Source organism: Saccoglossus kowalevskii, chromosome 9, assembly GCF_978046115.1.
Source record: "Saccoglossus kowalevskii chromosome 9, keSacKowa6.1, whole genome shotgun sequence".
Lineage (NCBI taxonomy): Eukaryota > Metazoa > Hemichordata > Enteropneusta > Harrimaniidae > Saccoglossus > Saccoglossus kowalevskii.
Window position 1 is genome coordinate 11,560,520 of NC_140649.1, and position 27,902 is coordinate 11,588,421.

General features: G+C 33.2%; 1 protein-coding gene across 1 annotated transcript; it reads right to left on the minus strand.

The window, feature by feature from the left end:
• Positions 1–526: 526 nt before the first annotated feature.
• Positions 527–27,867, minus strand: LOC146738310 (phosphatidylinositol phosphatase PTPRQ-like). The gene is made up of 23 exons (XM_085503918.1): positions 27,810–27,867; positions 27,434–27,553; positions 27,199–27,318; positions 26,739–26,858; positions 26,504–26,623; positions 26,269–26,388; positions 26,044–26,163; positions 25,809–25,928; positions 25,576–25,695; positions 25,341–25,460; positions 24,002–24,121; positions 21,061–21,213; positions 18,628–18,765; positions 17,731–17,969; positions 17,341–17,407; positions 13,591–13,701; positions 10,131–10,415; positions 9,639–9,953; positions 9,299–9,451; positions 7,365–7,502; positions 6,468–6,706; positions 6,078–6,144; positions 527–847 (listed from the first exon to the last, which is right to left on the minus strand). Exons 1-23 carry the CDS (start codon positions 27,865–27,867, stop codon positions 732–734), a joined length of 3,279 nt encoding a protein of 1,092 aa, XP_085360044.1. The 3' UTR covers positions 527–731.
• Positions 27,868–27,902: the final 35 nt, after the last annotated feature.

Below are 27,902 nucleotides of genomic sequence, written 5' to 3' on the forward strand. Positions count from 1 at the left end.
AAGTTTGGAATAGAATTAGTAAAGTTATTATGCACACAATAACAATTATTAATGACGACAACGCCGGACAAAATTTTTCCCTTAATATACCTTTCCCTTCCATCTTTGATGGTACGGGCAAGGTAAAAATGAGTTTAATGTCAAGAACAAAGGGGACAACGCTGTATTCGGACTTGGTTACTGAACATGGCAAGCACTGAACTAGAGTTCACATCCTATGAAGCACGGTATTGTTGAGTCCTGTATTGTCACATCTAGAATTATGACGCAAATGTTGAACTTTGCGTCTACAGTGCCCTGTAGTTATTCAGAAAACAAAATGTGTTGCTGTTCATCAACAAAAATGTGTTTATTTCTGGTTGTAACAAAGAATCTCACAGAAGAATCAAGTGATGATGATCTTGAAGTTCATAATTGGTTGAATTCGAACTGAATTCCACTTCTTTTGGAGAACTTATGCCCAGACTGGTGTCCAGATGTAACGTTAAGTTATTGCTGGCACAGTTAAATGGATCTTCCATTCGCATTCAATTTTGTTGTAGTTAGGGACGACGTCAAAAGATCGATGTCGGATAAAAAACTTAATTCTTTTAGTTTTTTTCCAACCCCCCCTACCCCCACTGAAACTTAATCGTTTTTGTGGGATGGAAACTTTTTGAGGTCAAAACCCCCCACCCCCAAACTAAAGGAAATAAGTTTTTTATCCGACATCGATCTATTGACGTCGTCCCTTACTGACCAGCCAATGTACAAGTCTTACAACACATCTGGCGGAAATACGGGCGAATGCAGAATTCAAACTTCAACACTAGAGGGCAGTAGGCAACTTTGTTGGAGTCTTCGCATTCTGTAGATTAAAAAAATGTATTAGGAAGGTGTTATTATATTTCTCATTACGTTCATTACATGGGGACATGGCTATCAAAATAACTATGGTCTGCTAATGAAGAAGTTAAAAATATTAGTTGTTACCAAAAATGAGACACCGATATTCACTAAAATCAGAGAATTCAACATCACAGCTTTAGCTTTTAAGAAGAAGTTTATTTGGTATCATACCAAATGCTTCCTTGTGTGTTTATATTTTTGTAGAACAAGAAAAAAAAACAAACAAGCAGCCTCTGCTGTTAGCAATGCACATTTCGATTAAAGAACAGAAGATATCATTAGAAAATGAACAATATGCATAGTATCAATGCAATGGGACTTGCTGTTTTCAACAAGAATTCAAAAATATCATTTTTGACCATAAATGATTGTGGTTTTTAACAAGAAGAAAATATCACTTTTTACCAAAAATGACAAAAATATTCATCAAAATTAGAGAATTGAAGATATCGTCATGAAATGAACAAATTTGAGAGTGGTCCATATGTAGTATCTATATATGTAATATCAAAGCAAATGGACTTGTGGTTTTTAACAAGAAGTTGAAAATATCACTTTTTACCAAAAATGACAAAAATATTCACCAAAATTAGAAAATTAAAGATATCATTATGAAATGAACAAATTTGAGAGTGGTCCACATGTAGTACCTATATATGTAATATCAAGGCAATTGGACTTGTGGTTTTTAACAAGAAGTCGGAAGTATCTCTTTTTACCAAAAATGACAAAAATATTCACCAAATTTAGAAAATTAAAGATATCATTACAAAATGAACAAATCTGAGAGAGGTCCACATGTAGTACCTATATATGTAATATCAAAGCAATTGGACTTGTCGTTTTTAACAAGAAGTCGAAAATATCACTATTTACCAAAAATGACAAAAATATTCACCAAAATTAGAGAATTGAAGATATCATTACAAAATGAACAAATCTGAGAGAGGTCTACCCAAGGTACATATACACCAAGTATCAAAGCATTCAGACTTGTAGTTTTCAAGAAGAAGTCGAAAATGTAAAACATTGACACGAACGACGGACGACGGACACCGGACGACGACGGACAATCACTCATATGATAAGCTCCGCTCGACAAAGTCGACAGCGGAGCTAATAAAAATCTCCTGTTCAAATATGGTTTCGGCATTGTCTGGTTTGAAAAACAAGTTGGAGATACTGCAAATTTCTTAGAGATATTTACTCAAAGAATAAAAAAAGGAAGTGGCATGCCTCCATTTTACAATCATCAAGGCTGTGTACTTTTGGAAAAATCAAAGTAGTATTATAACCTGGGAGATTTATTGGCAAGCAATTATAGACTAAAATATATACTGACGAGTTTATGCTGTTGTGGCCATAAACATAATGTTAGAATTAGGCTGACACACAAAAATACAGTTAGATCAATATTTTTTTAGTTTTTTTAGTGATACGTTCGAATTTAGCATGGTAGAAAATGAAATTCACTTTGTTTTTATATGTCCATTTTATAATGATCTAAGGGCTGATCTTTTGTCAATAACCCTATGCAATTATGCAAATACTGACAATCTGGGCTTACTTCGTTGCTACACAAATTGCCACACCATATATCAAATAGCTCTATATCTTTTAAAAGTTTCAAGCGACGAGATGAATATGAATTCAGTTTAACTTAGTACCATATGTTTACATGGATGTTGTATTGTGTTTAAAACGTGCTATGCACTTTTCTACCCATTACATTTTGTACGATAGTACAGAAATTAAATTACATAATACAAAATTGACTAATACTAAAATGAATAATTGTAGACAGATTTCGACATGAAATCGTGTCACTTTTATGTGCGCTAACATCTGCGAAGAGCGGAAAAACTCGTAAGTAGCGTTCTACCTTAAAATACTTAGACAATAATGCTATGATAAGTATAGTCTTGTCTTTTTTGTGTACAACATTTTGCCGTAGTGGATCAATGGTGTGGATGTGTTTGCCTGTAGGTGGGGAATGGCTCAGGACCCCTTCTCTAAAATAGTAAAATAGTTCAAAGATGTTATGTGAAATATCTTACCAACGTAACACAAAGTAAACCAATTGAATTTAAACCCGATAATATAAAAATCTCTGTAACAGAGCTCAAAAACACTTTTTGAATATTATAAAATTCACACATTTCACATCAACTATATATGTGTTGTTTTCGAACCCCCTATTCAAAAGTGCTGGCTACGGGCCTGAGTCCTCTGGAGATAGCCAATCAATGCTATGATGTGGAATCCATTCTGTACTTCTAAAGGTTACCAAGTGAGCGACCGCATTCGTTGATCAGCATTCGTTGCCACGTGTCTGACAAAAACACTAGAAGCTAGAAGTAGAGAGAATATCACGCACCATCTCAGTTGCCTCTTGTATGTTTTTATTTAAAGAACATGTTATGTCTTGGTTGACTGCCATACATGCTGTCCTCAACAACTTATGATTATATGCTGCTTCAGTGTCCATCTGTAGCTTGACAAAACGACAGAGTCTTATTATAGTCATATGATTTCTGCATGCTGCTTCATGACTCATATCCAGATTCCCTGTGGTCACTAAACGATTTTCGGATCCAGAATAATCCTGCCAGGTCTGAAAAAGATGTATTCAGCAGTGGCTTTTTACACTCCATTACCCGCCCCATTTCCGAGACCCAGTAGGCACTGATTCACTAATACCCTAACTCTCGCTGATCTTGCTGGTTCAGTCATTGACACGAATTCTGATTTGGCATTACATGTAACAATTGTTGGCAACAATATACGTGGCAAACTTCATGCGAGTTTTCTAGTAAGCATGAACAGTCTCTTTTCAATTTCATTAGCTATAGTAGTGCTACTAGATTTAGACTTGTGCTTTTTTGGATTCCAATTTGAACAATCCCCATGAACAATGTAATGAACACAAAATATGCATATCGCTTGTATCTAACACCATCAAACGCAATTATTCTAAGCATACACTGCAATATAATTGAGTATAGATTAAAATCGCACATCGTAACAAGCAGTATACAATTATTGGTAATTTAAAAAGATAAAAAAGTGTAAAATATCGACCTCATCTCAAGATAACTATTTTTGAGAAAAAAGTGTAAACAGAGAAAAAAACACCTGTCCACTCCAGGTGTGTGAAAAGCATTCGTGTCACTGTTTTCAAAATACCTTTTTTTTTATTTTCAGGCAGCCTACTATTTGTACTAGACTTCACTAGTCAAAGCTGGAGCTAGGGGGCTCTGGATCCCCTCAGGTAACTGACTTTTTTAGTATCTGGGGTGGTAAACTCGCCAAGCATATAAGGCTTTCAGACATGCACTGTATTTTATTTTATGTAGAACAGAAAGGATGGAGGACATCAAATATCTAGTACATCCCAGTCATTCTAATTTCCTAAACAATTACAAGGCAAACATGTCCATGTGCAAGGTAACGTGTACAAAGCAAGATTTATTCTATAAACCCTTGTTTTTATATTAGTATACTGTAAGACAAATGAATAAAAAGGTCTCAATTGTGTTAATAGTAAACATTGGGACTTACTTCCTTCACTGGTCTTAGCACTCTTTTCTTCTGCAAGACTACACCTTCTTCCATTGCAAACCTTTATCTATATAGTGTGAACAGAAATATGTGATACATCATATATAATATGCATAGGGAATATCAGTTACAGAATGAGATGGATGTATATATAAAAACTTTAGGGTTTTGATCAGCAATAGCAAGTATATATACTAGTTCTTGTTTCCAAATAAAACATGCTTTGAATTTATTGATAAAAGAAAATTTTTAATAATAATTTGTTTTAGCACAAAACAATACTTGTAGTGAATTGATGTTTTGTCTATACCTGAATAGAGGACAGTTGTTGAATAATTGTGGGTAAAAATATACAATTTTCTGCTTTTATTCGAAGAGAATAGTACTTACTCTAACAATGTATTCAGTATATGCTAACAAATTTGTAAACAGGTAAGTATAAGTAGAAGTCTGGTCTGATTGTTTGGCATGTTCCGTATGAGACTTCACAGCTGATCCACCAGAGTTTAGAAATAGATAAAGTTCATATCTTTTTGTTACACCACGTGGATTAATCGGCGGGTTCCATTCAATAGTCAATGCACTATCTGATGTATTATGAAAACTGGATATCCTTGGTTTGTCTGGAACTGAAATATAAGAAAGAGTAATTTTGAAAGTTATTTCTGATTTCTTTCTACTATTAATTTGGGAATATATGATTCTCCATTGTTTATTTATACAGTTGTGAATAACCAGATGATCTGCACATCACTGAAATCATATTCATACATATTCCCTAAAATTCATACCATCATATACTTCACAGTTCAAGTATATAAACCTACAAGAATTGCTCTGATGATGAAATGTGTTTCACAAAACCATTATAACTAATGTATATGCTTATACTATTCAAAATAGAACTTTCAGACCATTGGATAAAGCTTTAAAAGGAGCTGTTTTGGAGGACCAAGCATTATGGCGGTAAAAGTAATTTAAACCATTTTGTTACATGACTATTAATATTAGGCATATTGTAAAGAACATGTAAATTATATATTAAGATTTGTTATGAATGTTCTGTATTTATGTACTTATTATTTGAATTTATTATGATGCAAATAGAACACTATTTTAAAGTATCGTTCTCAGTCCAGGGAATACAAGTTTATCACAAGAATATCGCAAAGTATAAATGGCGTTTGTAATTTGACAATGTGACAGAAATAACTCAGGACACATCAACAACACACAAAACAGAAGTTCACATAACTTTAAGCAGCTTGAACATTATTTAAGACATACCTCCCTCTAATGTCCGAGTATTCGTCTTATCCGAATATGAACTTTGGTCGCCTACTGTATTGACAGCTGCCACCCAGACTTCATATTCAGTATATGCCACCAAACCAGTAAGAATTATGTATTTTATTTTATGTAGAACAGAAAGGATGGAGGACATCAAATATCTAGTCCATCCCAGTCATTCTAATTTCCTAAACAATTACAAGGCAAACATGTCCATGTGCAAGGTAACGTGTACAAAGCAAGATTTATTCTATAAACTCTTGTTTTTATATTAGTATACTGTAAGACAAATGAATAAAAAGGTCTCAATTTTGTTAATAGTAAACATTGGGACTTACTTCCTTCACTGGTCTTAGCACTCTTTTCTTCTGCAAGACTGCACCTTCTTCCATTGCAAACCTTTATCTATATAGTGTGAACAGAAATATGTGATACATCATATATAATATGCATAGGGAATATCAGTTACAGAATGAGATGGATGTATAGATAAAAACTTTAGGGTTTTGATCAGCAATAGCAAGTATATATACTAGTTCTTGTTTCCAAATAAAACATGCTTTGAATTTATTGATAAAAGATAATTTTTAATAATAATTTGTTTTAGCACAAAACAATACTTGTAGTGAATTGATGTTTTGTCTATACCTGAATAGAGGACAGTTGTTGAATAATTGTGGGTAAAAATATACAATTTTCTGCTTTTATTCGAAGAGAATAGTACTTACTCTAACAATGTATTCAGTATATGCTAACAAATTTGTAAACAGGTAAGTATAAGTAGAAGTCTGGTCTGATTGTTTGGCATGTTCCGTATGAGACTTCACAGCTGATCCACCAGAGTTTAGAAATAGATAAAGTTCATATCTTTTTGTTACACCACGTGGATTAATCGGCGGGTTCCATTCAATAGTCAATGCACTATCTGATGTATTATGAAAACTGGATATCCTTGGTTTGTCTGGAACTGAAATATAAGAAAGAGTAATTTTGAAAGTTATTTCTGATTTCTTTCTACTATTAATTTGGGAATATATGATTCTCCATTGTTTATTTATACAGTTGTGAATAACCAGATGATCTGCACATCACTGAAATCATATTCATACATATTCCCTAAAATTCATACCATCATATACTTCACAGTTTAAGTATATATACCTACAAGAATTGCTCTGATGATGAAATGTGTTTCACAAAACCATTATAACTAATGTATATGCTTATACTATTCAAAATAGAACTTTCAGACCATTGGATAAAGCTTTAAAAGGAGCTGTTTTGGAGGACCAAGCATTATGGCGGTAAAAGTAATTTAAACCATTTTGTTACATGACTATTAATATTAGGCATATTGTAAAGAACATGTAAATCATATATTAAGATTTGTTATGAATGTTCTGTATTTATGTACTTATTATTTGAATTTATTATGATGCAAATAGAACACTATTTTAAAGTATCGTTCTCAGTCCAGGGAATACAAGTTTATCACAAGAATATCGCAAAGTATAAATGGCGTTTGTAATTTGACAATGTGACAGAAATAACTCAGGACACATCAACAACACACAAAACAGAAGTTCACATAACTTTAAGCACCTTGAACATTATTTAAGACATACCTCCCTCTAATGTCCGAGTATTCGTCTTATCCGAATATGAACTTTGGTCGCCTACTGTATTGACAGCTGCCACCCAGACTTCATATTCAGTATATGCCACCAAACCAGTAAGAATTATGGTCTGTTCAATACCATTGGCTGATAGACAATATTTTGGAAAAAAATTGAAACATTAATACTGAAAAGATGTTGTAGAGATGCTCTCAACATTTTAAAAGTTAAGGATCCTCACACATACCATTTGTTTGTTTAAGCAATGTTCCCCACCAAGGGCGGTTATACCATGAAATATTGTTATTGCTATTATAATATTGTATTATATCAGCATTATTTTCATATAGTTCGTAGTTTAAACTATGCTCGTCTCATTGCAGAGAATTTGTCTGATTTGATACCATCAAAATAAACATATTTACGAAAAATGTTAGTTGCTGAACAGCATCTCTGGCACTACAGTAAATTTGTTGACGGTAGTGATGCTCACTCGAGCAAACACATGCAGACAGCAGTCTAATTATACTGTAAAATAACTTTTGTTTTTATCAAACAGTTTACATATTATATTGCCCATAATTATGGGTCATATTTAAGCTAAATTTTGGAAGATACTGAATCAGTATCAATATTTGGTATTCATATTGTGGGGCACACTCCAAAACCATAACCCATGAAATACAGTGCATTATGCTCTTTTTAACAATGGCTTGCATACATTAAAACAATGTATCATCACTATACATGCCGGAGACAAGAATATGTTAAAGAAATACAATGTCATGTATATAAAAGACTTGAAGACCAAATTGACCAAAACCATTTAACTAATATAATAGCCATATCAGGTCTAGCATTATTTCTATTCAGATTTATACACAGTTGTATTGAATTATTATAGTTATTATTACAAACTGTATTTTGGCTTATTTGAGACTCCCATGAATACTATAACAAGTCACCCTTACATGTTTAATACATATCAATTTAGTTGATCAGGATTATTTCAAAGTTGTGTTTGTGCTGCTTTCGCGAGTTTAGCTATTTTCACCGGTTCCTCGACCAGTGTTCCACAGCAGTTTGCACCAAGCCCAAAGAAATACATGGTACAGAGGTGAACTTCAGAAGAATGTTGACAGCCGTTACCAGAACAATAATGTCTAAAACAAACCTATACATCTGTAGAAAGCATTTGGCCTGAAATTTTCAAAAAGAACACATTTTTTTGTAGACTGTGCTTGTTTTAGGGTCACATCACATAAATGAGTAACATAAATGATAATGTTAATAGCGTATGCACAGTTATTTTTGCTGCAAAAATATACATTAATGTAAATAATATATCATGATGCATAAATCATTATTATACACCTGTTACCATAACGCCATAAGTTACAGCTTGCCGTAATTTTGCAGTGTTTTATTTTCATCCTACCATATAAGAAAATGCGAATTATAAATATGGATGCGTAAGCGTCCTCTAATAACAAAAACAAACATGGCTTCCACCAGGGTTTGACCGGACTCCATACACAGAAGTTTGCTAATATTCTCAACAATCAGAAAACCCAAATGGCAAGTCGAAATTAGAGAAAACTGCAACAACATGAAATAAACACATCTGACGAAGGTCCACTCAAGTATTCACTAATCAATTAAGCAAGTTGTTTGCAAGAAAAAGTGGAAAATGTAAAAAATGACAGACAATCACCCAATAAACAGCTCCACTCATATTTGATGACAGCTGAACTAATATATTGTACTTTCACACTAGCATACATGTATGTCCTAAATTGTCTTACATGTATACATGGATAGTAGAGCTCTAAATAGCTGATCTCATAATTATAACACCGGTAGGTATATGATGTATATGATACTATCACTGTAGTACGAAATGTCTTAATATTGAAACATATTATAAAATTCAAATAACTTACTTTGTTTGTTCATAGTATTACTACCACTAATAATTGAGTAATAAACTATGTAATAATCTAATTCTCCATTCAATTTTACTGGAACTAACCAAGTGACAGTGATATCACTTTCAGTATTGGCTACCAATGTTACATTCCTTGGTGGATTAGGACCTATAGCATTTGAAAGAATAATAAGAACTCTGAATCAAATCGAAAATATCTTACAACCTGTCAAGAATTTGGAATTAAAAAAAATAGTCAAAACATAGCATCTTCTGGGTTTGTTTTCATAATTTATTACAGTTAATACAGATATATTTATAGTGCTCGAAATGTGTAAATAAATAAATATACTCACTAGACTCTTTCGTTCTTACTATAACAGTCTCAGTTGGTACACTTGATCCCTGAGAATTTGTACAACTAATTCTAGCCTTGTAGTAGGTATATGCTGCTAGGTTTTCTATTTGAATCATGTACTGTATCCGAATTTCAGTAACAGTTATGTAAGTCATCCAGTCAGTCACTGGTTGTTGTTGATCATTAAATTCCATATATTCTACACCACATTGTATGATGTCACTGTTACCATCATAAGTCACTTCCCATTTCAATTCAATTATCTCAGCATTTGTGGCTATAAAAGTTATAATTGTCACTTGATCTGGTACCTCTATATAAAATAATGAAAAAATAAAATTACTATTATATACAAAATCAATCGTGTCTGATCGCTGATTCAAATCTATCCCATAATTATGATATTGTTCACATGCACTCACAAAAATGGTCCTATAGAGATTTAAATACATTTTTTACTTATTTATTGATAAACTTGTATAATACATACCTAAGACAGTGAGAGTAAAGTTTTCACTCACATCATCATATCCATTATTCACCACACATTGATATATACCATTGTCATTTCTATCTACACTGTTGAATGTCAGTGTACTATTCATAAAATAACCATCCTCTATGATCTCAGTATCAGACTCAGAAATAGGGCCTCCGTTAATTGTCTGCCATGTCACTTCTGGCAATGGTTTACCATGTCCACTACATGTAAAAACTGGAGAACTAGATATCTCAATTGCTTGTGAATCTGGTATCTCAACTATTGTTGCAAGAACTGGAAAAAAAATGTTGTGTTTAATAACACCATGGTGCATATCACTTACAGTTGTGATGTTTAGTGTGAAATATTACTAGCTGATATGGTACTTTATTGTCACATTATCCATGAAATATATCATCATTTTCTGTGTGTTCCAACAGTATGCACATAAAAACAAGTAGTATACTGGTATCACCCCCCACCCCCTTGTGCACGTCACCTTTAAAAAGTATTGTTACACTTATGCATTCATAGCAGCTCTCTGAGAACAGGTAGTGTAAGTAATTGGAGAAACTAGTAACAAGAAAGCCAGCTAGAGCAGTAACAGTAAATCATTCATAAATTGTTGTGTGATGATTCACATACATGCACGTCATTCATATTTAAAGTTTTCATGGAGAAAGAAGGATTTGTTTCCAAGAAAACATAATGCAATTTCTACCAAAAATGACAAAAATATTCACCAAAATTGGAGAATTAAAGATATCATTACAAAATGAACAAATCAGAGAGGGGTCCACATGTAGTACCTATATATGTAATATCAAAGCAATTGGACTTGCGGTTTTTAACAAGAAGTCAAAAATATCACTTTTTACCAAAAATGACAAAAATATTCACCAAAATTAGAGAACTAAAGATATCATTACAAAATAAACAAATCTGAGAGAGGTCTACATGTAGTACCTATATATGTAATATCAAAGCAATTGGACTTGCGGTTTTTAACAAGAAGTCGAAAATATCACTTTTTACCAAAAATATTCACCAAAATTAGAGAATTGAGGATATGATCATGAAATGAACAAATCTGAGAGAGGTCTACCCAAGGTACATATACACCAAGTATCAAAGCATTCAGGATTGTAGTTTTCAAGAAGAAGTCGAAAAAGTAAAACATTGACACGGACGACGACAGACTATCACTCATATGATAAGCTCCGCTCGACAAAGTCGACAGCGGAGCTAAAAAGGTAATAGTAAAGAGAGGAACAGTTGTTGTGTTTAGGCTGTGTTTCCAATAAAACCATGATTTGAATCTTACTGGTGGCAAGTAGATCAAGATTTTTGTATCAACTTTAAAATACATTGAATTCATTTTATGCGTACAGAAAAGGGAACACTGTTCAGAATATAAAACAATGGTAATATATATGGAGAAATTTATGTGCCATGTTGTCTGATATACATACAATTATTTCTACGGGTAATCGAGCACCAGTAACATAGTTGAACTCTGGTGACCTTGCCCTTTGTTATATAATATAATTCCCTTTATCACAGTTTGTTTCAATCTAAATATGCATTGTCATAATTTTAAATACAAACAAGTTTTGGGGTTGAACCAACAGTGGGGAATCAGTCAACCGAATGTCCTTAAAAGATGTAAATATCTTACAAAAACATTGGTGCCTTATTTGTTTAATTATTTTAAGGGACATAATTTCCAGTTTTATTCAAAGTAATTCAGATATTTCAGTATAAAAATAAATGCCTCATCGCAAAAAAAAAAGTTCTGCATTTAGACGTGAATAGATTCATAAAACATGCATGATAACAGAAAATCTTAGCTGGCTTTTGTCCAAATATTTTGTACAGGTGTCTGTCAAAAATTAATGATTCACTGTGACAAATACGAACTGCCTCATTGTGTGACTACTGTATTATATGAAAAGTAAAAAAAAACACCCTTTATGAATAGCTATCATGTTGCAAGCTCTGCTTTGTATGCAAATCAACTTAAATAGTTAGTTGGTGTCCAGTGGAGGGAGAAGTCAACAGTACTGTTGCCTCCTGAGAATCTACATCTTCAAACACTGCAATCTTCGAAGTGCGTTTTTAAAATAGTATTATGAAAACTATCATTCTGTTTTAATAGCTGAAACATATTCCTGCGAGTTTTCATTTGTCGAATGAACTGTTTGTCAAATACAGAATACATATATTTTAGAACAATTTTCTTTTTAAAATGTGGATGAAATGTTTTGCTTTTTATGTATTGTTTTTGATTTGATAACTTTGAACTAAACATATTTTCTATTAGCATCAGATCTTGATCAAAGTTTGGCACCCAGTTCATAGGAGTGCTTATATTGATTTTCTGACATCTTGTTTTCTGTAAAGATTTTATTGGTAGGTTTAAAAATGTGTATCAGACTGTGCAATCTCTCCATGAGTTGGTTTTGAAACCCAGTATGGGATTCTGGGATACATTACCAAGGATATTATTACAAGATAAATCATTTGCTTCATTGAACACATACAACAATGCATATTTCCACTGAGATCAGTGACCTTTGATGTGTATCACCAGTGATCAGTCAAGTAGAAACAGTCAAAATATTTTATCAGATTTTCTCAATTTTTGCATGATATTTTCATACAGGACATCTGTTGTTCAAACTCAGGGAAGACATTATACTGATGAATAAGGTGACCAAGTTTGATGAAGTTTGGAATAGAATTAGTAAAGTTATTATGCACACAATAACAATTATTAACGACGACAATGCCGGACAAAATCTTTCCCTTAATATACCTTTCCCTTCCATCTTTGATGGTACGGGCAAGGTAAAAATGAGTTTAATGTCAAGAACAAAGGGGACAACACTGTATTCGGACTTGGTTACTGAACATGGCAAGCACTGAACTGGAGTTCACATCCTATGAAGCACGGTATTGTTGAGTCCTGTATTGTCACATCTAGAATTATGACGCAAATGTTGAACTTTGCGTCAACAGTGCCCTGTAGTTATTCAGAAAACAAAATGTGTTGCTGTTCATCAACAAGAATGTGTTTATTTCTGGTTGTAACAAAGAATCTCACAGAAGAATCAAGTGATGATGATCTTGAAGTTCATAATTGGTTGCATTCGAATTGAATTCCATCTCTTTTGGAGAACTTATGCCCAGACTGGTGTCCAGATGTAACGTTAAGTTATTGCTGGCACAGTTAAATGGATCTTCCATTCGCATTCAATTTTGTTGTAGTTAGGGACGACGTCAAAAGATCGATGTCGGATAAAAAACTTAATTCTTTTAGTTTTTTTCCAAACCCTCTCTACCCCCAACTGAAACTTAATCGTTTTTGTGGGATGGAAACTTTTTGAGGTCAAAACCCCCCACCCCCAAACTAAAGGAAATAAGTTTTTTATCCGACATCGATCTATTGACGTCGTCCCTTACTGACCAGCCAATGTCTTACAAGTCTTACAACACATCTGGCGGAAATACGGGCGAATGCAGAATTCAAACTTCAACACTAGAGGGCAGTAGGCAACTTTGTTGGCGTCTTCGCATTCTGTAGATTAAAAAAATATATTAGGAAGGTGTTATTATATTTCTCATTACGTTCATTACATGGGGACATGGCTATCAAAATAACTATGGTCTGCTAATGAAGAAGTTAAAAATATTAGTTGTTACCAAAAATGAGACACCGATATTCACTAAAATCAGAGAATTCAACATCACAGCTTCAGCTTTTAAGAAGAAGTTTATTTGGTATCATACCAAATGCTTCCTTGTGTGTTTATATTTTTGAAGAACAAGAAAAAAAACAAAACAAGCAGCCTCTCGGCTGAGATAGCTCCGCTGTTAGCAATGCACATTTCGATTAAAGAACAGAAGATATCATTAGAAAATGAACAATATGCATAGTATCAATGCAATGGGACTTGCTGTTTTCAACAAGAAATCAAAAATATCATTTTTGACCATAAATGATTGTGGTTTTAACAAGAAGAAAATATCACTTTTTACCAAAAATGACAAAAATATTCATCAAAATTAGAGAATTGAAGATATCACCATGAAATGAACAAATTTGAGAGTGGTCCATATGTAGTATCTATATATGTAATATCAAAGCAATTGGACTTGTGGTTTTTAACAAGAAGTTGAAAATATCACTTTTTACCAAAAATGACAAAAAATATTCACCAAAATTAGAAAATTAAAGATATCATTATGAAATGAACAAATTTGAGAGTGGTCCACATGTAGTACCTATATATGTAATATCGAGGCAATTGGACTTGTGGTTTTTAACAAGAAGTCGAAAGTATCTCTTTTTACCAAAAATGACAAAAATATTCACCAAAATTAGAAAATTAAAGATATCATTATGAAATGAACAAATTCGAGAGTGGTCCACATGTAGTACCTATATATGTAATATCAAAGCAATTGGACTTGCGGTTTCTAACAAGAAGTTGAAAATATCACTTTTTACCAAAAATGACAAAAATATTCACCAAAATTAGAGAATTGAAGATATCATTACAAAATGAACAAATCTGAGAGAGGTCTACCCAAGGTACATATACACCAAGTATCAAAGCATTCAGACTTGTAGTTTTCAAGAAGAAGTCGAAAATGTAAAACATTGACACGGACGACGGACACCGGACGACGGACGACGACGGACAATCACTCATATGATAAGCTCCGCTCGACAAAGTCGACAGCGGAGCTAATAAAAATCTCCTGTTCAAATATGGTTTCGGCATTGTCTGGTTTGAAAAACAAGTTGGAGATACTGCAAATTTCTTAGAGATATTTACTCAAAGAATAAAAAAAGGAAGTGGCATGCCTCCATTTTACAATCATCAAGGCTGTGTACTTTTGGGAAAAATCAAAGTAGTATTATAACCTGGGAGATTTATTGGCAAGCAATTATAGACTAAAATATATACTGACGAGTTTATGCTGTTTTGGCCATAAACATAATGTTAGAATTAGGCTGACACACAAAAATACAGTTAGATCAATAATTTTTTAGTTTTTGCAGTGATACGTTCGAATTTAGCATGGTAGAAAATGAAATTCACTTTGTTTTTATATGTCCATTTTATAATGATCTAAGGGCTGATCTTTTGTCAATAACCCTATGCAATTATGCAAATACTGACAGTCTGGGCTTACTTCGTTGCTACACAAATTGCCACACCATATATCAAATAGCTCTATATCTTTTAAAAGTTTCAAGCGACGAGATGAATATGAATTCAGTTTAACTTAGTACCATATGTTTACATGGATGTTGTATTGTGTTTAAAACGTGCTATGCACTTTTCTACCCATTACATTTTGTACGATAGTACAGAAATTAAATTACATAATACAAAATTGACTAATACTAAAATGAATAATTGTAGACAGATTTCGACATGAAATCGTGTCACTTTTATGTGCGCTAACATCTGCGAAGAGCGGAAAAACTCGTAAGTAGCGTTCTACCTTAAAATACTTAGACAATAATGCTATGATAAGTATAGTCTTGTCTTTTTTGTGTACAACATTTTGCCGTAGTGGATCAATGGTGTGGATGTGTTTGCCTGTAGGTGGGGAATGGCTCAGGACCCCTTCTCTAAAATGGTAAAATAGTTCAAAGATGTTATGTGAAATATCTTACCAACGTAACACAAAGTAAACCAATTGAATTTAAACCCGATAATATAAAAATCTCTGTAACAGAGCTCAAAAACACTTTTTGAATATTATAAAATTCACACATTTCACATCAACTATATATGTGTTGTTTTCGAACCCCCTATTCAAAAGTGCTGGCTACGGGCCTGAGTCCTCTGGAGATAGCCAATCAATGCTATGATGTGGAATCCATTCTGTACTTCTAAAGGCCTTGATTGTAGTAGGTTACCAAGTGAGCGACCGCATTCGTTGATCAGCATTCGTTGCCACGTGTCTGACAAAAACACTAGAAGCTAGAAGTAGAGAGAATATCACGCACCATCTCAGTTGCCTCTTGTATGTTTTTATTTAAAGAACATGTTATGTCTTGGTTGACTGCCATACATGCTGTCCTCAACAACTTATGATTATATGCTGCTTCAGTGTCCATCTGTAGCTTGACAAAACGACAGAGTCTTATTATAGTCATATGATTTCTGCATGCTGCTTCATGACTCATATCCAGATTCCCTGTGGTCACTAAACGGTTTTCGGATCCAGAATAATCCTGCCAGGTCTGAAAAAGAAGTATTCAGCAGCTTTTCACACTCCATTACCCGCCCCATAGAGTGCATTTCCGAGACCCAGTAGGCACTGATTCACTAATACCCTAACTCTCGCTGATCTTGCTGGTTCAGTCATTGACACGAATTCTGATTTGGCATCACATGTAACAATTGTTGGCAACAATATACGTGGCAAACTTCATGCGAGTTTTCTAGTAAGCATGAACAGTCTATTTTCAATTTCATTAGCTATAATAGTGCTACTAGATTTAGACTTGTGCTTTTTAGATTGCAATTTGAACAATCCCCATGAACAATGTAATGAACACAAAATATGCATATCGCTTGTATCTAACACCATCAAACGCAATTATTCTAAGCATACACTGCAATATAATTGAGTATAGATTAAAATCGCACATCGTAACAAGCAGTATACAATTATTGGTAATTTAAAAAGATAAAAAAGTGTAAAATATCGACCTCATCACAAGATAACTATTTTTGAGAAAAAAGTGTAAACAGAGAAAAAACACCTGTCCACTCCAGGTGTGTGAAAAGCATTCGTGTCACTGTTTTCAAAATACCTTTCTTTTTATTTTCAGGCAGCCTACTATTTGTACTAGACTTCACTAGTCAGAGCTGGAGCAAGGGGGCTCTGGATCCCCTCAGGTAACTGACTTTTTTGGTATCTGGGGTGGTAAACTCGCCAAGCATATAAGGCTTTCAGACATGCACTGTATTTTATTTTATGTAGAACAGAAAGGATGGAGGACATCAAATATCTAGTCCATCCCAGTCATTCTAATTTCCTAAACAATTACAAGGCAAACATGTCCATGTGCAAGGTAACGTGTACAAAGCAAGATTTATTCTATAAACCCTTGTTTTTATATTAGTATACTGTAAGACAAATGAATAAAAAGGTCTCAATTTTGTTAATAGTAAACATTGGGACTTACTTCCTTCACTGGTCTTAGCACTCTTTTCTTCTGCAAGACTGCACCTTCTTCCATTGCAAACCTTTATCTATATAGTGTGAACAGAAATATGTGATACATCAGATATAATATGCATAGGGAATATCAGTTACAGAATGAGATGGATGTATATATAAAAACTTTAAGGTTTTGATCAGCAATAGCAAGTATATATACTAGTTCTTGTTTCCAAATAAAACATGCTTTGAATTTATTGATAAAAGATAATTTTTAATAATAATTTGTTTTAGCACAAAACAATACTTGTAGTGAATTGATGTTTTGTCTATACCTGAATAGAGGACAGTTGTTGAATAATTGTGGGTAAAAATATACAATTTTCTGCTTTTATTCGAAGAGAATAGTACTTACTCTAACAATGTATTCAGTATATGCTAACAAATTTGTAAACAGGTAAGTATAAGTAGAAGTCTGGTCTGATTGTTTGGCATGTTCCGTATGAGACTTCACAGCTGATCCACCAGAGTTTAGAAATATATAAAGTTCATATCTTTTTGTTACACCACGTGGATTAATCGGCGGGTTCCATTCAATAGTCAATGCACTATCTGATGTATTATGAAAACTGGATATCCTTGGTTTGTCTGGAACTGAAATATAAGAAAGAGTAATTTTGAAAGTTATTTCTGATTTCTTTCTACTATTAATTTGGGAATATATGATTCTCCATTGTTTATTTATACAGTTGTGAATAACCAGATGATCTGCACATCACTGAAATCATATTCATACATATTCCCTAAAATTCATACCATCATATACTTCACAGTTCAAGTATATAAACCTACAAGAATTGCTCTGATGATGAAATGTGTTTCACAAAACCATTATAACTAATGTATATGCTTATACTATTCAAAATAGAACTTTCAGACCATTGGATAAAGCTTTAAAAGGAGCTGTTTTGGAGGACCAAGCATTATGGCGGTAAAAGTAATTTAAACCATTTTGTTACATGACTATTAATATTAGGCATATTGTAAAGAACATGTAAATCATATATTAAGATTTGTTATGAATGTTCTGTATTTATGTACTTATTATTTGAATTTATTATGATGCAAATAGAACACTATTTTAAAGTATCGTTCTCAGTCCAGGGAATACAAGTTTATCACAAGAATATCGCAAAGTATAAATGGCGTTTGTAATTTGACAATGTGACAGAAATAACTCAGGACACATCAACAACACACAAAACAGAAGTTCACATAACTTTAAGCAGCTTGAACATTATTTAAGACATACCTCCCTCTAATGTCCGAGTATTCGTCTTATCCGAATATGAACTTTGGTCGCCTACTGTATTGACAGCTGCCACCCAGACTTCATATTCAGTATATGCCACCAAACCAGTAAGAATTATGGTCTGTTCAATACCATTGGCTGATAGACAATATTTTGGAAAAAAATTGAAACATTAATACTGAAAAGATGTTGTAGAGATGCTCTCAACATTTTAAAAGTTAAGGATCCTCACACATACCATTTGTTTGTTTAAGCAATGTTCCCCACCAAGGGCGGTTATACCATGAAATATTGTTATTGCTATTATAATATTGTATTATATCAGCATTATTTTCATACAGTTCGTAGTTTAAACTATGCTCGTCTCATTGCAGAGAATTTGTCTGATTTGATACCATCAAAATAAACATATTTACGAAAAATGTTAGTTACTGAACAGCATCTCTGGCACTACAGTAAATTTGTTGACAGTAGTGATGCTCACTTGAGCAAACACATGCAGACAGCAGTCTAATTATACTGTAAAATGACTTTTGTTTTTATCAAACAGTTTACATATTATATTGCCCATAATTATGGGTCATATTTAAGCTAAATTTTGGAAGATACTGAATCAGTATCAATATTTGGTATTCATATTGTGGGGCACACTCCAAAACCATAACCCATGAAATACAGTGCATTATGCTCTTTTTAACAATGGCTTGCATACATTAAAACAATGTATCATCACTATACATGCCGGAGACAAGAATATGTTAAAGAAATACAATGTCATGTATATAAAAGACTTGAAGACCAAATTGACCAAAACCATTTAACTAATATAATAGCCATATCAGGTCTAGCATTATTTCTATTCAGATTTATACACAGTTGTATTGAATTATTATAGTTATTATTACAAACTGTATTTTGGCTTATTTGAGACTCCCATGAATACTATAACAAGTCACCCTTACATGTTTAATACATATCAATTTAGTTGATCAGGATTATTTCAAAGTTGTGTTTGTGCTGCTTTCGCGAGTTTAGCTATTTTCACCGGTTCCTCGACCAGTGTTCCACAGCAGTTTGCACCAAGCCCAAAGAAATACATGGTACAGAGGTGAACTTCAGAGCAACATAGAACGTTCTGTGACGTAGCTTGACTCGACAATATATTTATGTTGTTACAGTATATACCTTATTTTTATCAGCGAATGGTACTGCACAAATTTGCAAAGTGGGAATGCAACTTTAAGTGAAAGATACAATGAGTGAATGAAAATTATAGAAATTGTTGCATTCCTTTTTAGTGTTTTGAGAATTTTCTCTTAAGGAAGCATGGATAAAAATGTTACAGAGATATATTATTATGAAGAATGTTGACAGCCGTTACCAGAACAATAATGTCTAAAACAAACCTATACATCTGTAGAAAGCATTTGGCCAGGAAATTTTCAAAAAGAACACATTTTTTTGCTTGTTTTAGGGTCACAACACATAAATGAGTAACGTAAATGATAATGTTAATAGCATATGCACAGTTATTTTTGCTGCAAAAATATATATCAATGTAAATAATACATCATGATGTATAAATGATTATTATACATCTGTCACCGTAACGCCATAAGTTGCAGCTTGCCGTAATTTTGCAGTCTTTTATGGGGTATTTTTATCCTACCATATAAGGAAATGCGAATTACAAATATGGATGCGTAAGCGTCCTCTAATAATAAAAACAAACATGGCTTCCACCAGGGTTTGACCGGACAAACAGGTTTTTCTATTCTAAACATTTTGGATTTTGGCATTTTCATGATGTATCCTTGGAAGGAAAAGACTCAGACAGTACGCTTTCGCATCGACCGTCGCTGCACGTTGGTCGTTACTCCCGCTGTACTGTCTTCGTGCATACTTTGAGGTATCCTCGTAATAACCTCATAATATTTAGTTTTTTCTAATTGTTTCTATCATTTCTAATCAAGTAATGTTCTTAAACAAATTTAGTGTCATCTGTTTTTCGAACAAGGTTTTAGAAAATACGGGGCACATTCTTACAAAATTCGAAGTACAATTTAGAAGCTAATATTCTCGACAATCAGAAAACCCAAATGGCAAATCGAAAATAGAGAAAACTGCAACAACATAAAATAAACACATCTGACGAAGGTCCACTCAAGTATTCACTATCAATTAAGCAAGTTGTTTGCAAGAAAAAGTAAAAAATGTAATAATTGACAGACAATCACCCAATAAACAGCTTCACTCTGTCATATTTGATGACAGCATATGTCCTAAATTTTCTTACATTCATACATGGATAGTGGAGGTCTAAAGTGCTGACCTCATAATTATAACACCCTACATATATATGATGTATATAGTACTATCATTGTATTACGAGATGTTTTGAAGTAAACCTATTATAAAATTCAAATAACTTACTTTGTTCTTCCATAGTATTGCCACCACTACTAATTGAGTAATAAACTATGTAATAATCTAATTCTCCATTCAATTGTACTGGAACTAACCAAGTGACAGTGATATCACTTTCAGAATTGGCTACCAATGTTACATTCCTTGGTGGATCAAGACCTACAGCATTTGAAAGAATAATAAGAACTCTGAATCAAATTGAAAATATATTAAACCTGTCAGGGAATTACAATTGTACAAACACTGAATAACAGGTGACATTGTTTTGTATGTATGGTTTTTTGAGAAAAATTCCAAAAGATTCTTTCGGTTTGTTTCCATAATTTATTACCAAACGCTTCAGCGTGGTATTAAGAGTTTGTTTTCGGGGGTGGGTTTTACCAAGGTGGAAAATGGATGCACATATGGGTGTAATTCCTGGAATTGCAATAGAGAGGGTTCAGGCCGAAATACAATATATAGTGTTTCCATGTTTCGTCTGATATTTCTGTGGTATTCTGCTGCTGTAAATAATGCAAGATTTGTTCCGAAATTCAGTGTGTTGTGTGCACTCCAGAGTTTTTCGTTTTTTGCTCAAAACACCCCTATTTTTTAATGGCAGAGTCGAGAAGATTCACTCCCACTGGGAAATCTGCATTGTTGCTTGAATGAAAGCTAATTAAACACATTTTCCAGACCGGCGAAAGTGTATGCAACAGCCAATTTTAACAACCTGTCACGTGATTTTACTCTGAATGTCAACATGAAAAGAGACTAGTCCATTTTACGCAGGAATAATTGGGAGTAGAATATGTGAGGGATAGTATCACCAGAGACGTGCATACTGAAAAGTAACATCTATCCTTCTTTTGCATCGCTGAACATTTCTGTTTTAGTATACTGGTTTGAAAATGTTAAATTTGCATGATTTGCATGATGTTTTTTCTTAACTGAAACTCCCCTATTGATTGAATGCCGGGTTTGAAAAAGAACGGCACACCACGTGATTCGTTTGAATACAATGGTGAAGGGATGACACAAATTTCTGTTGAAGTTAAAAGTTCCTCCACAGAATTTTGCATTGGCAAACATGCCATGCTACTGCGGTACTCCACTGGCGGGGTGACTTTTGTAGCTGAGCTGCACGCTACAACTTCGCTTGTGATGTAACTTGTTAGCCGTGGATTGAATGAATCTTGATTACCGGTTAAAATGTTGCTCATTTGGCGTTGGTAATCTTTATTTGGAACTTGGTAACGTCGCAACGTCGCCAGCAGAAACCTCCTGGTACTTTGATCTTGATGGTTGCGCCTCCATGGCAATCGCTAATTTTACTGCGAGGGGGGGGGGTCTTCCGAGAGCCCTTCAGGGTTTATAAAACTCAACATACACCATGTTCTCTTAATCGTAGTATTCCATGTGATGTACACTTAGTATGCCAAAAATGTTGCTGAGCGATTTGAACTGGATAAAAATAGCAGATGAAAATTTTTATACAAAATAAAAGTAGTCCGGTTGCCAATGAAAACAAGCCGATAGGCTGGTTGGCGATGCTAGGACATAAACGTGGAGCTAACGCCGGTTTATAACTAAAACCGGGCAAAAAACATTCAGTCTTTAGAAGTCACTTGATTTTATTGCTAGGACGTATTCTGTCGTTAAATGTATTATTTCCAACCGTTTTACGATATTATTTTCTAGATTGGAGGCAGCATTTACATTTCAACTTGTCAAGGCAAAACATCTACGCGCCAAAGTGAAAAGGTTGACGCACGAAAAATAAAAGTCAACCCGCCAATCGTCTCCACTCTAAAGCACGCCCACAGAATAAATAAGTTTATCTGCGTTGCTTCTCACGATATCAGACCAGAAATATGGGTAATACCGTTACTGCCACCGGTAAAATATTTAAGAGACGGTCAAAAACATCAGAGGTTGAAAATATGATTGTTGACGAAATTATATTGTGTGGCGGTAATCCGACCACTGGTCTTTTTTCTTCTTTTCGTGAAATAGCAAAAACGTCTGTTTCACTGACAAGGGGATCCGCAAAATGTGGCGAAGTGTATTATTTTTCAGAGCAAGCAAAGGCAACAGACGATATTACCATATCAATTTGAGCAGTAAAGTTGGCGCGAAAGTATTCAAAAAAACAGTTTCTGGCGAAATCGGCCAAGCCAAGACACCCAAAAGTGATTACAAGAGCAATCCCAGTGGAGCGTATCGCCAATACCATGTTCATTTGCATATTGACCGTGAAAATACCAAAAACCTTATTGCTTGAATGATATGCAAATTAGTTTTAGTCAAAATAAGTGACTGCCTAGAAGTACCATTACTTTTGTTCAAAATTTATTTCAGTCGGCAAGTATATTCATGTACCCAATGGTAAAATATCGTACTTCTAAATATAGTTTATTTTTGCTGTTTCGAATAACGCTACTTTTGAAAGGACTAATTTGTTTGTTCTCAGACCTCATTTGCATATGTGGTGTGGAAATACCGATTTTGATTTAAGGTACGAATCAAAATAAACTGCAGTACATATGTAATAATGTGAAATACTTCATTTTCACAGTAAACATTTTTCCATAAAATAAATTCCAGTGAAAATGCCATTTCCCTCATACTCCATTGAGACTTGACACAGCACAGTGAAAATTGGATTCACACGTAATGCTTGAAAACGAAAATAAATTAAGTGAAATTCTATGTGATTTCATGAGAGTTGGTTGGAAATGAACAAAATATAAGACACCCAACCCTACCATTCCATACACATTGTAAACTACACCCCAAAAACATTCATTCACCGATGTATTCTATTTGACTTCAGGAGAAATTGAAATAAACAAATCATATGACCACGAACTTAATTATAATTTCAGCTTCTAGTTCAGCACTGGTTAAATAAACTACCTCGTCTTTATGCCAACTTTAAGTACATTAAGTTCATGTTTTAATTTACCTTCTGCACAAGTAGGTCCAGAGTATCCAGTTCCTGCACAGTTACATGTGTATAATCCTACTGTATTAGTACATACACCTCCATTCAGACAAGGAGTACCCGATGAACATTCATCAATATCTGTGAAAATAAGACACAAGTATTAAAATAACAAACTATTTATAATTTTTAAACCAAAATAAATTAAAACTAGGCTAAAGATTTAAAAGTACATTAAGGTAGCGGGACTATTATTTGCATGCTTGTTTTCATCTTCTAATTGTGACTAAATGACTACAAATAGACCCGGGAAAGTATATATTTTTAGAATCGCCAGATTTCAAGCTTTTCACAAGTGTATTTTGCATACCGGTATCTGCATTCTACGACGTGTTACTCAATCAAAGGTGAAAAATTACTTTTTCTGTAAAAAAAATAATTACGCATTTATGCTGGCGATAAGAAGTATTTTTTTCACTTTTCCTAGTTGTTCAATAGTCTGGTAAATTGAATGTGTCTGGTCAGTTTTATTCAAGCAACGCGTTTTAAAAAATAGTGTGCTGAATTTCAATTACTGTTTTAGTCGCATTGCCCCCAACTTAAACCACAACTCGTTGGTAAATAATCGATGAAATAGTTTGTCTGGACACATTCATGTTCCACTCACTGTCACCTTAAAGCTGTGAAAATTTTGTGTTAATCCGACGACAATAAGTATACGTTATTTTTTGTTAAAGACCTTGTATTTTGAAAAACATAAACGTCCATGAAGTAACAGCAAAGATTTTCAAACTTGTTTATCGACACAATCAATTTGTTTCCCCATCAAGGTCTGTTTTAACATGTGTAGGGACATCCAAATGTGTAAGGCTATTGGGAACCAAAAAAATAAAGGAATGGGATAGCTATAATTGGATAAATTCGGCATATGAAAACACCAAAATCAATGATTTTTTTTCAGTGGCTGTATGACCTTGTGTCTGACACATTCATATGCAAATTACTAATCTGTGAAACAAACAGGGGCGGAGACAAACCACTCAAATGTTTGGAAACACTCATTGTGTGTCAGATAGCTACTGATAACACATCCTAACATTGCTTTGTCTTGAGTTTATCTTTGAAACTTATAGGCACACAGATTAAACCTGTGTTGTTGATTTTGGAAAACACTACTGAGGCTGCCTTGCTTCCCTTCAGAAAATCTACATTTTAACCAACTTACATGACATTCTATGTTATGTTGACTTTATCACATGAAAGTTTATAGTGCATTTCATCAATTAATAAATAAATGTGAAAATCGTAATTTTCAACACAAATAATAGTCTCGCTACCTTAAGTTCATGTTTTAATTTACCTGTTTGACAAGTAGGTCCAGAGTATCCAGTTCCTGCACAGTTACATGTGTATGATCCTACTGTATTAGTACATACACCTCCATTCAGACAAGGAGTACCCGATGTACATTCATCAATATCTGTGAAAATAAGACACAAGTATTAAAATAACAAACTATTTATAATTTTTAAACAAAAATAAATTAAAACAAGGCTAAAGATTTAAAAGTACATTAAGTTCATGTTTTAATTTACCTGTTTGACAAGTAGGTCCAGAGTATCCAGTTCCTGCACAGTTACATGTGTATGATCCCCCTGTATTAGTACATACACCTCCATTATGACAAGGAGTACCTGATGTACATTCATCAATATCTGTGAAAATAAGACAAGTATTAAAATAACAAACTATTTATAATTTTTAAACAAAAATAAATTAAAACAAGGCTAAAGATTTAAAAGTACATTAAGTTCATGTTTTAATTTACCTGTTTGACAAGTAGGTCCAGAGTATCCAGTTCCTGCACAGTTACATGCGTTTGATCCTACTGTATTAGTACATGTACCTCCATTCTGACAAGGAGTACCCGATGTACATTCATCAATATCTGTGAAAATAAGACACAAGTATTATAATAATAAACTATTTATAATTTTTAAACAAAAATAAATTAAAACAAGGCTGAAGATTTAAAAGTACATTAGGTTCATGTTTTAATTTACCTGTTTGACAAATAGGTCCAGAGTATCCAGTTCCTACACAGTCACATGTGTATGATCCTATTGTATTAGTACATATACCTCCATTCTGACAAGGAGTACCAGATGTACATTCATCAATATCTGTGAAAATAAGACAACTATTAAAATAATAAACTATTTATAATTTTTAAACAAAAATAAATTAAAACAAGGCTAAAGATTTAAAACTACATTAAGTCAATTTACCTGTTTGACAAGTAGGTCCAGTGTATCCAGTTCCTGCACAGTTACATGCGTATGATCCTACTGTATTAGTACATGTACCTCCATTCTGACAAGGAGTACCCGATGTACATTCATCAATATCTGTGAAAATAAGACACAAGTATTATAATAATAAACTATTTATAATTTTTAAACAAAAATAAATTAAAACAAATCTAAACATTTAAAAGTACATTAAGTGCATGTTTTAATTTACCTGTTTGACAAGTAGGTCCGGAGTATCCAGTTCCTGCACAGTTACATGCGTATGATCCCCCTGTATTAGTACATGTACCTCCATTCTGACAAGGAGTACCCGATGTACATTCATCAATATCTGTGAAAATAAGACACAAGTATTATAATAATAAACTATTTATAATTTTTAAACAAAAATAAATTAAAACAAATCTAAACATTTAAAAGTACATTAAGTTCATGTTTTAATTTACCTGTTTGACAAGTAGGTCCAGAATATCCAGTTCCTGCACAGTTACATGCGTATGATCCCCCTGTATTAGTACATGTACCTCCATTCTGACAAGGAGTACCCGATGTACATTCATCAATATCTGTGAAAATAAGAAACAAGTATTATAATAATAAACTATTTATAATTTTTAAACAAAAATAAATTAAAACAAGGCTGAAGATTTAAAAGTACATTAAGTTCATGTTTTAATTTACCTGTTTGACAAATAGGTCCAGAGTATCCAGTTCCTACACAGTCACATGTGTATGATCCTATTGTATTAGTACATATACCTCAATTCTGACAAGGAGTACCAGATGTACATTCATCAATATCTGTGAAAATAAGACAACTATTAAAATAATAAACTATTTATAATTTTTAAACAAAAATAAATTAAAACAAGGCTAAAGATTTAAAACTACATTAAGTCAATTTACCTGTTTGGCAAGTAGGTCCAGTGTATCCAGTTCCTGCACAGTTACATGCGTATGATCCTACTGTATTAGTACATGTACCTCCATTCTGAAAAGGAGTACCCGATGTACATTCATCAATATCTGTGAAAATAAGACACAAGTATTATAATAATAAACTATTTATAATTTTTAAACAAAAATAAATTAAAACAAGGCTAAAAATTTAAAAGTACATTAAGTTTGTGTTTTAATTTACCTGTTTGACAAATAGATCCAGAGTATCCAGTTCCTGTACAGTCACATGTGTATGATCCTACTGTATTAGTACATACACCTCCATTCTGACAAGGAGTACCCAATGTACATTCATCAATATCTGTGAAAATAAGACACGACTATTAAAATAATAAACTATTTATAATTTTTAAACAAAAATAAATTAAAACTAGGCTAAAGATTTAAAAGTACATTCAGTTTGTGTGTCCATTCTGACAAGGAGCCGATGTATATTCACTAATATCTGGGAAAATAATACAAAATTACCGGTATTATACCAATCGACCTGATAGTCAATATAACTCTACTGTCTAAAGAATTAGAGCTAAGAGTAAATGTATATTATTTATATTTACCATTACATATGATAGAGTTAACATCCCATGTATTGGTAGTACCAGAACATGTAGACATCAATGATGTAATTGGTGTATAACCAATTGAACATA

What these genes read in the sequence shown, in the direction of transcription:
- LOC146738310 (XM_085503918.1), bottom strand. Translation starts at nt 27,867, where the DNA reads ATGTCTACATGTTCTGGTACTACCAATACATGGGATGTTAACTCTATC. An exon ending in TGGACCTACTTGTCAAACAG is followed by an intron (nt 25,696 to 25,808) that starts GTAAATTAAAAC and finishes TTATTTTCACAG; the next exon opens with ATATTGATGAATGTACATCA. An exon ending in ATACTGAATACATTGTTAGA is followed by an intron (nt 17,408 to 17,730) that starts GTAAGTACTATT and finishes CACACTATATAG; the next exon opens with ATAAAGGTTTGCAATGGAAG.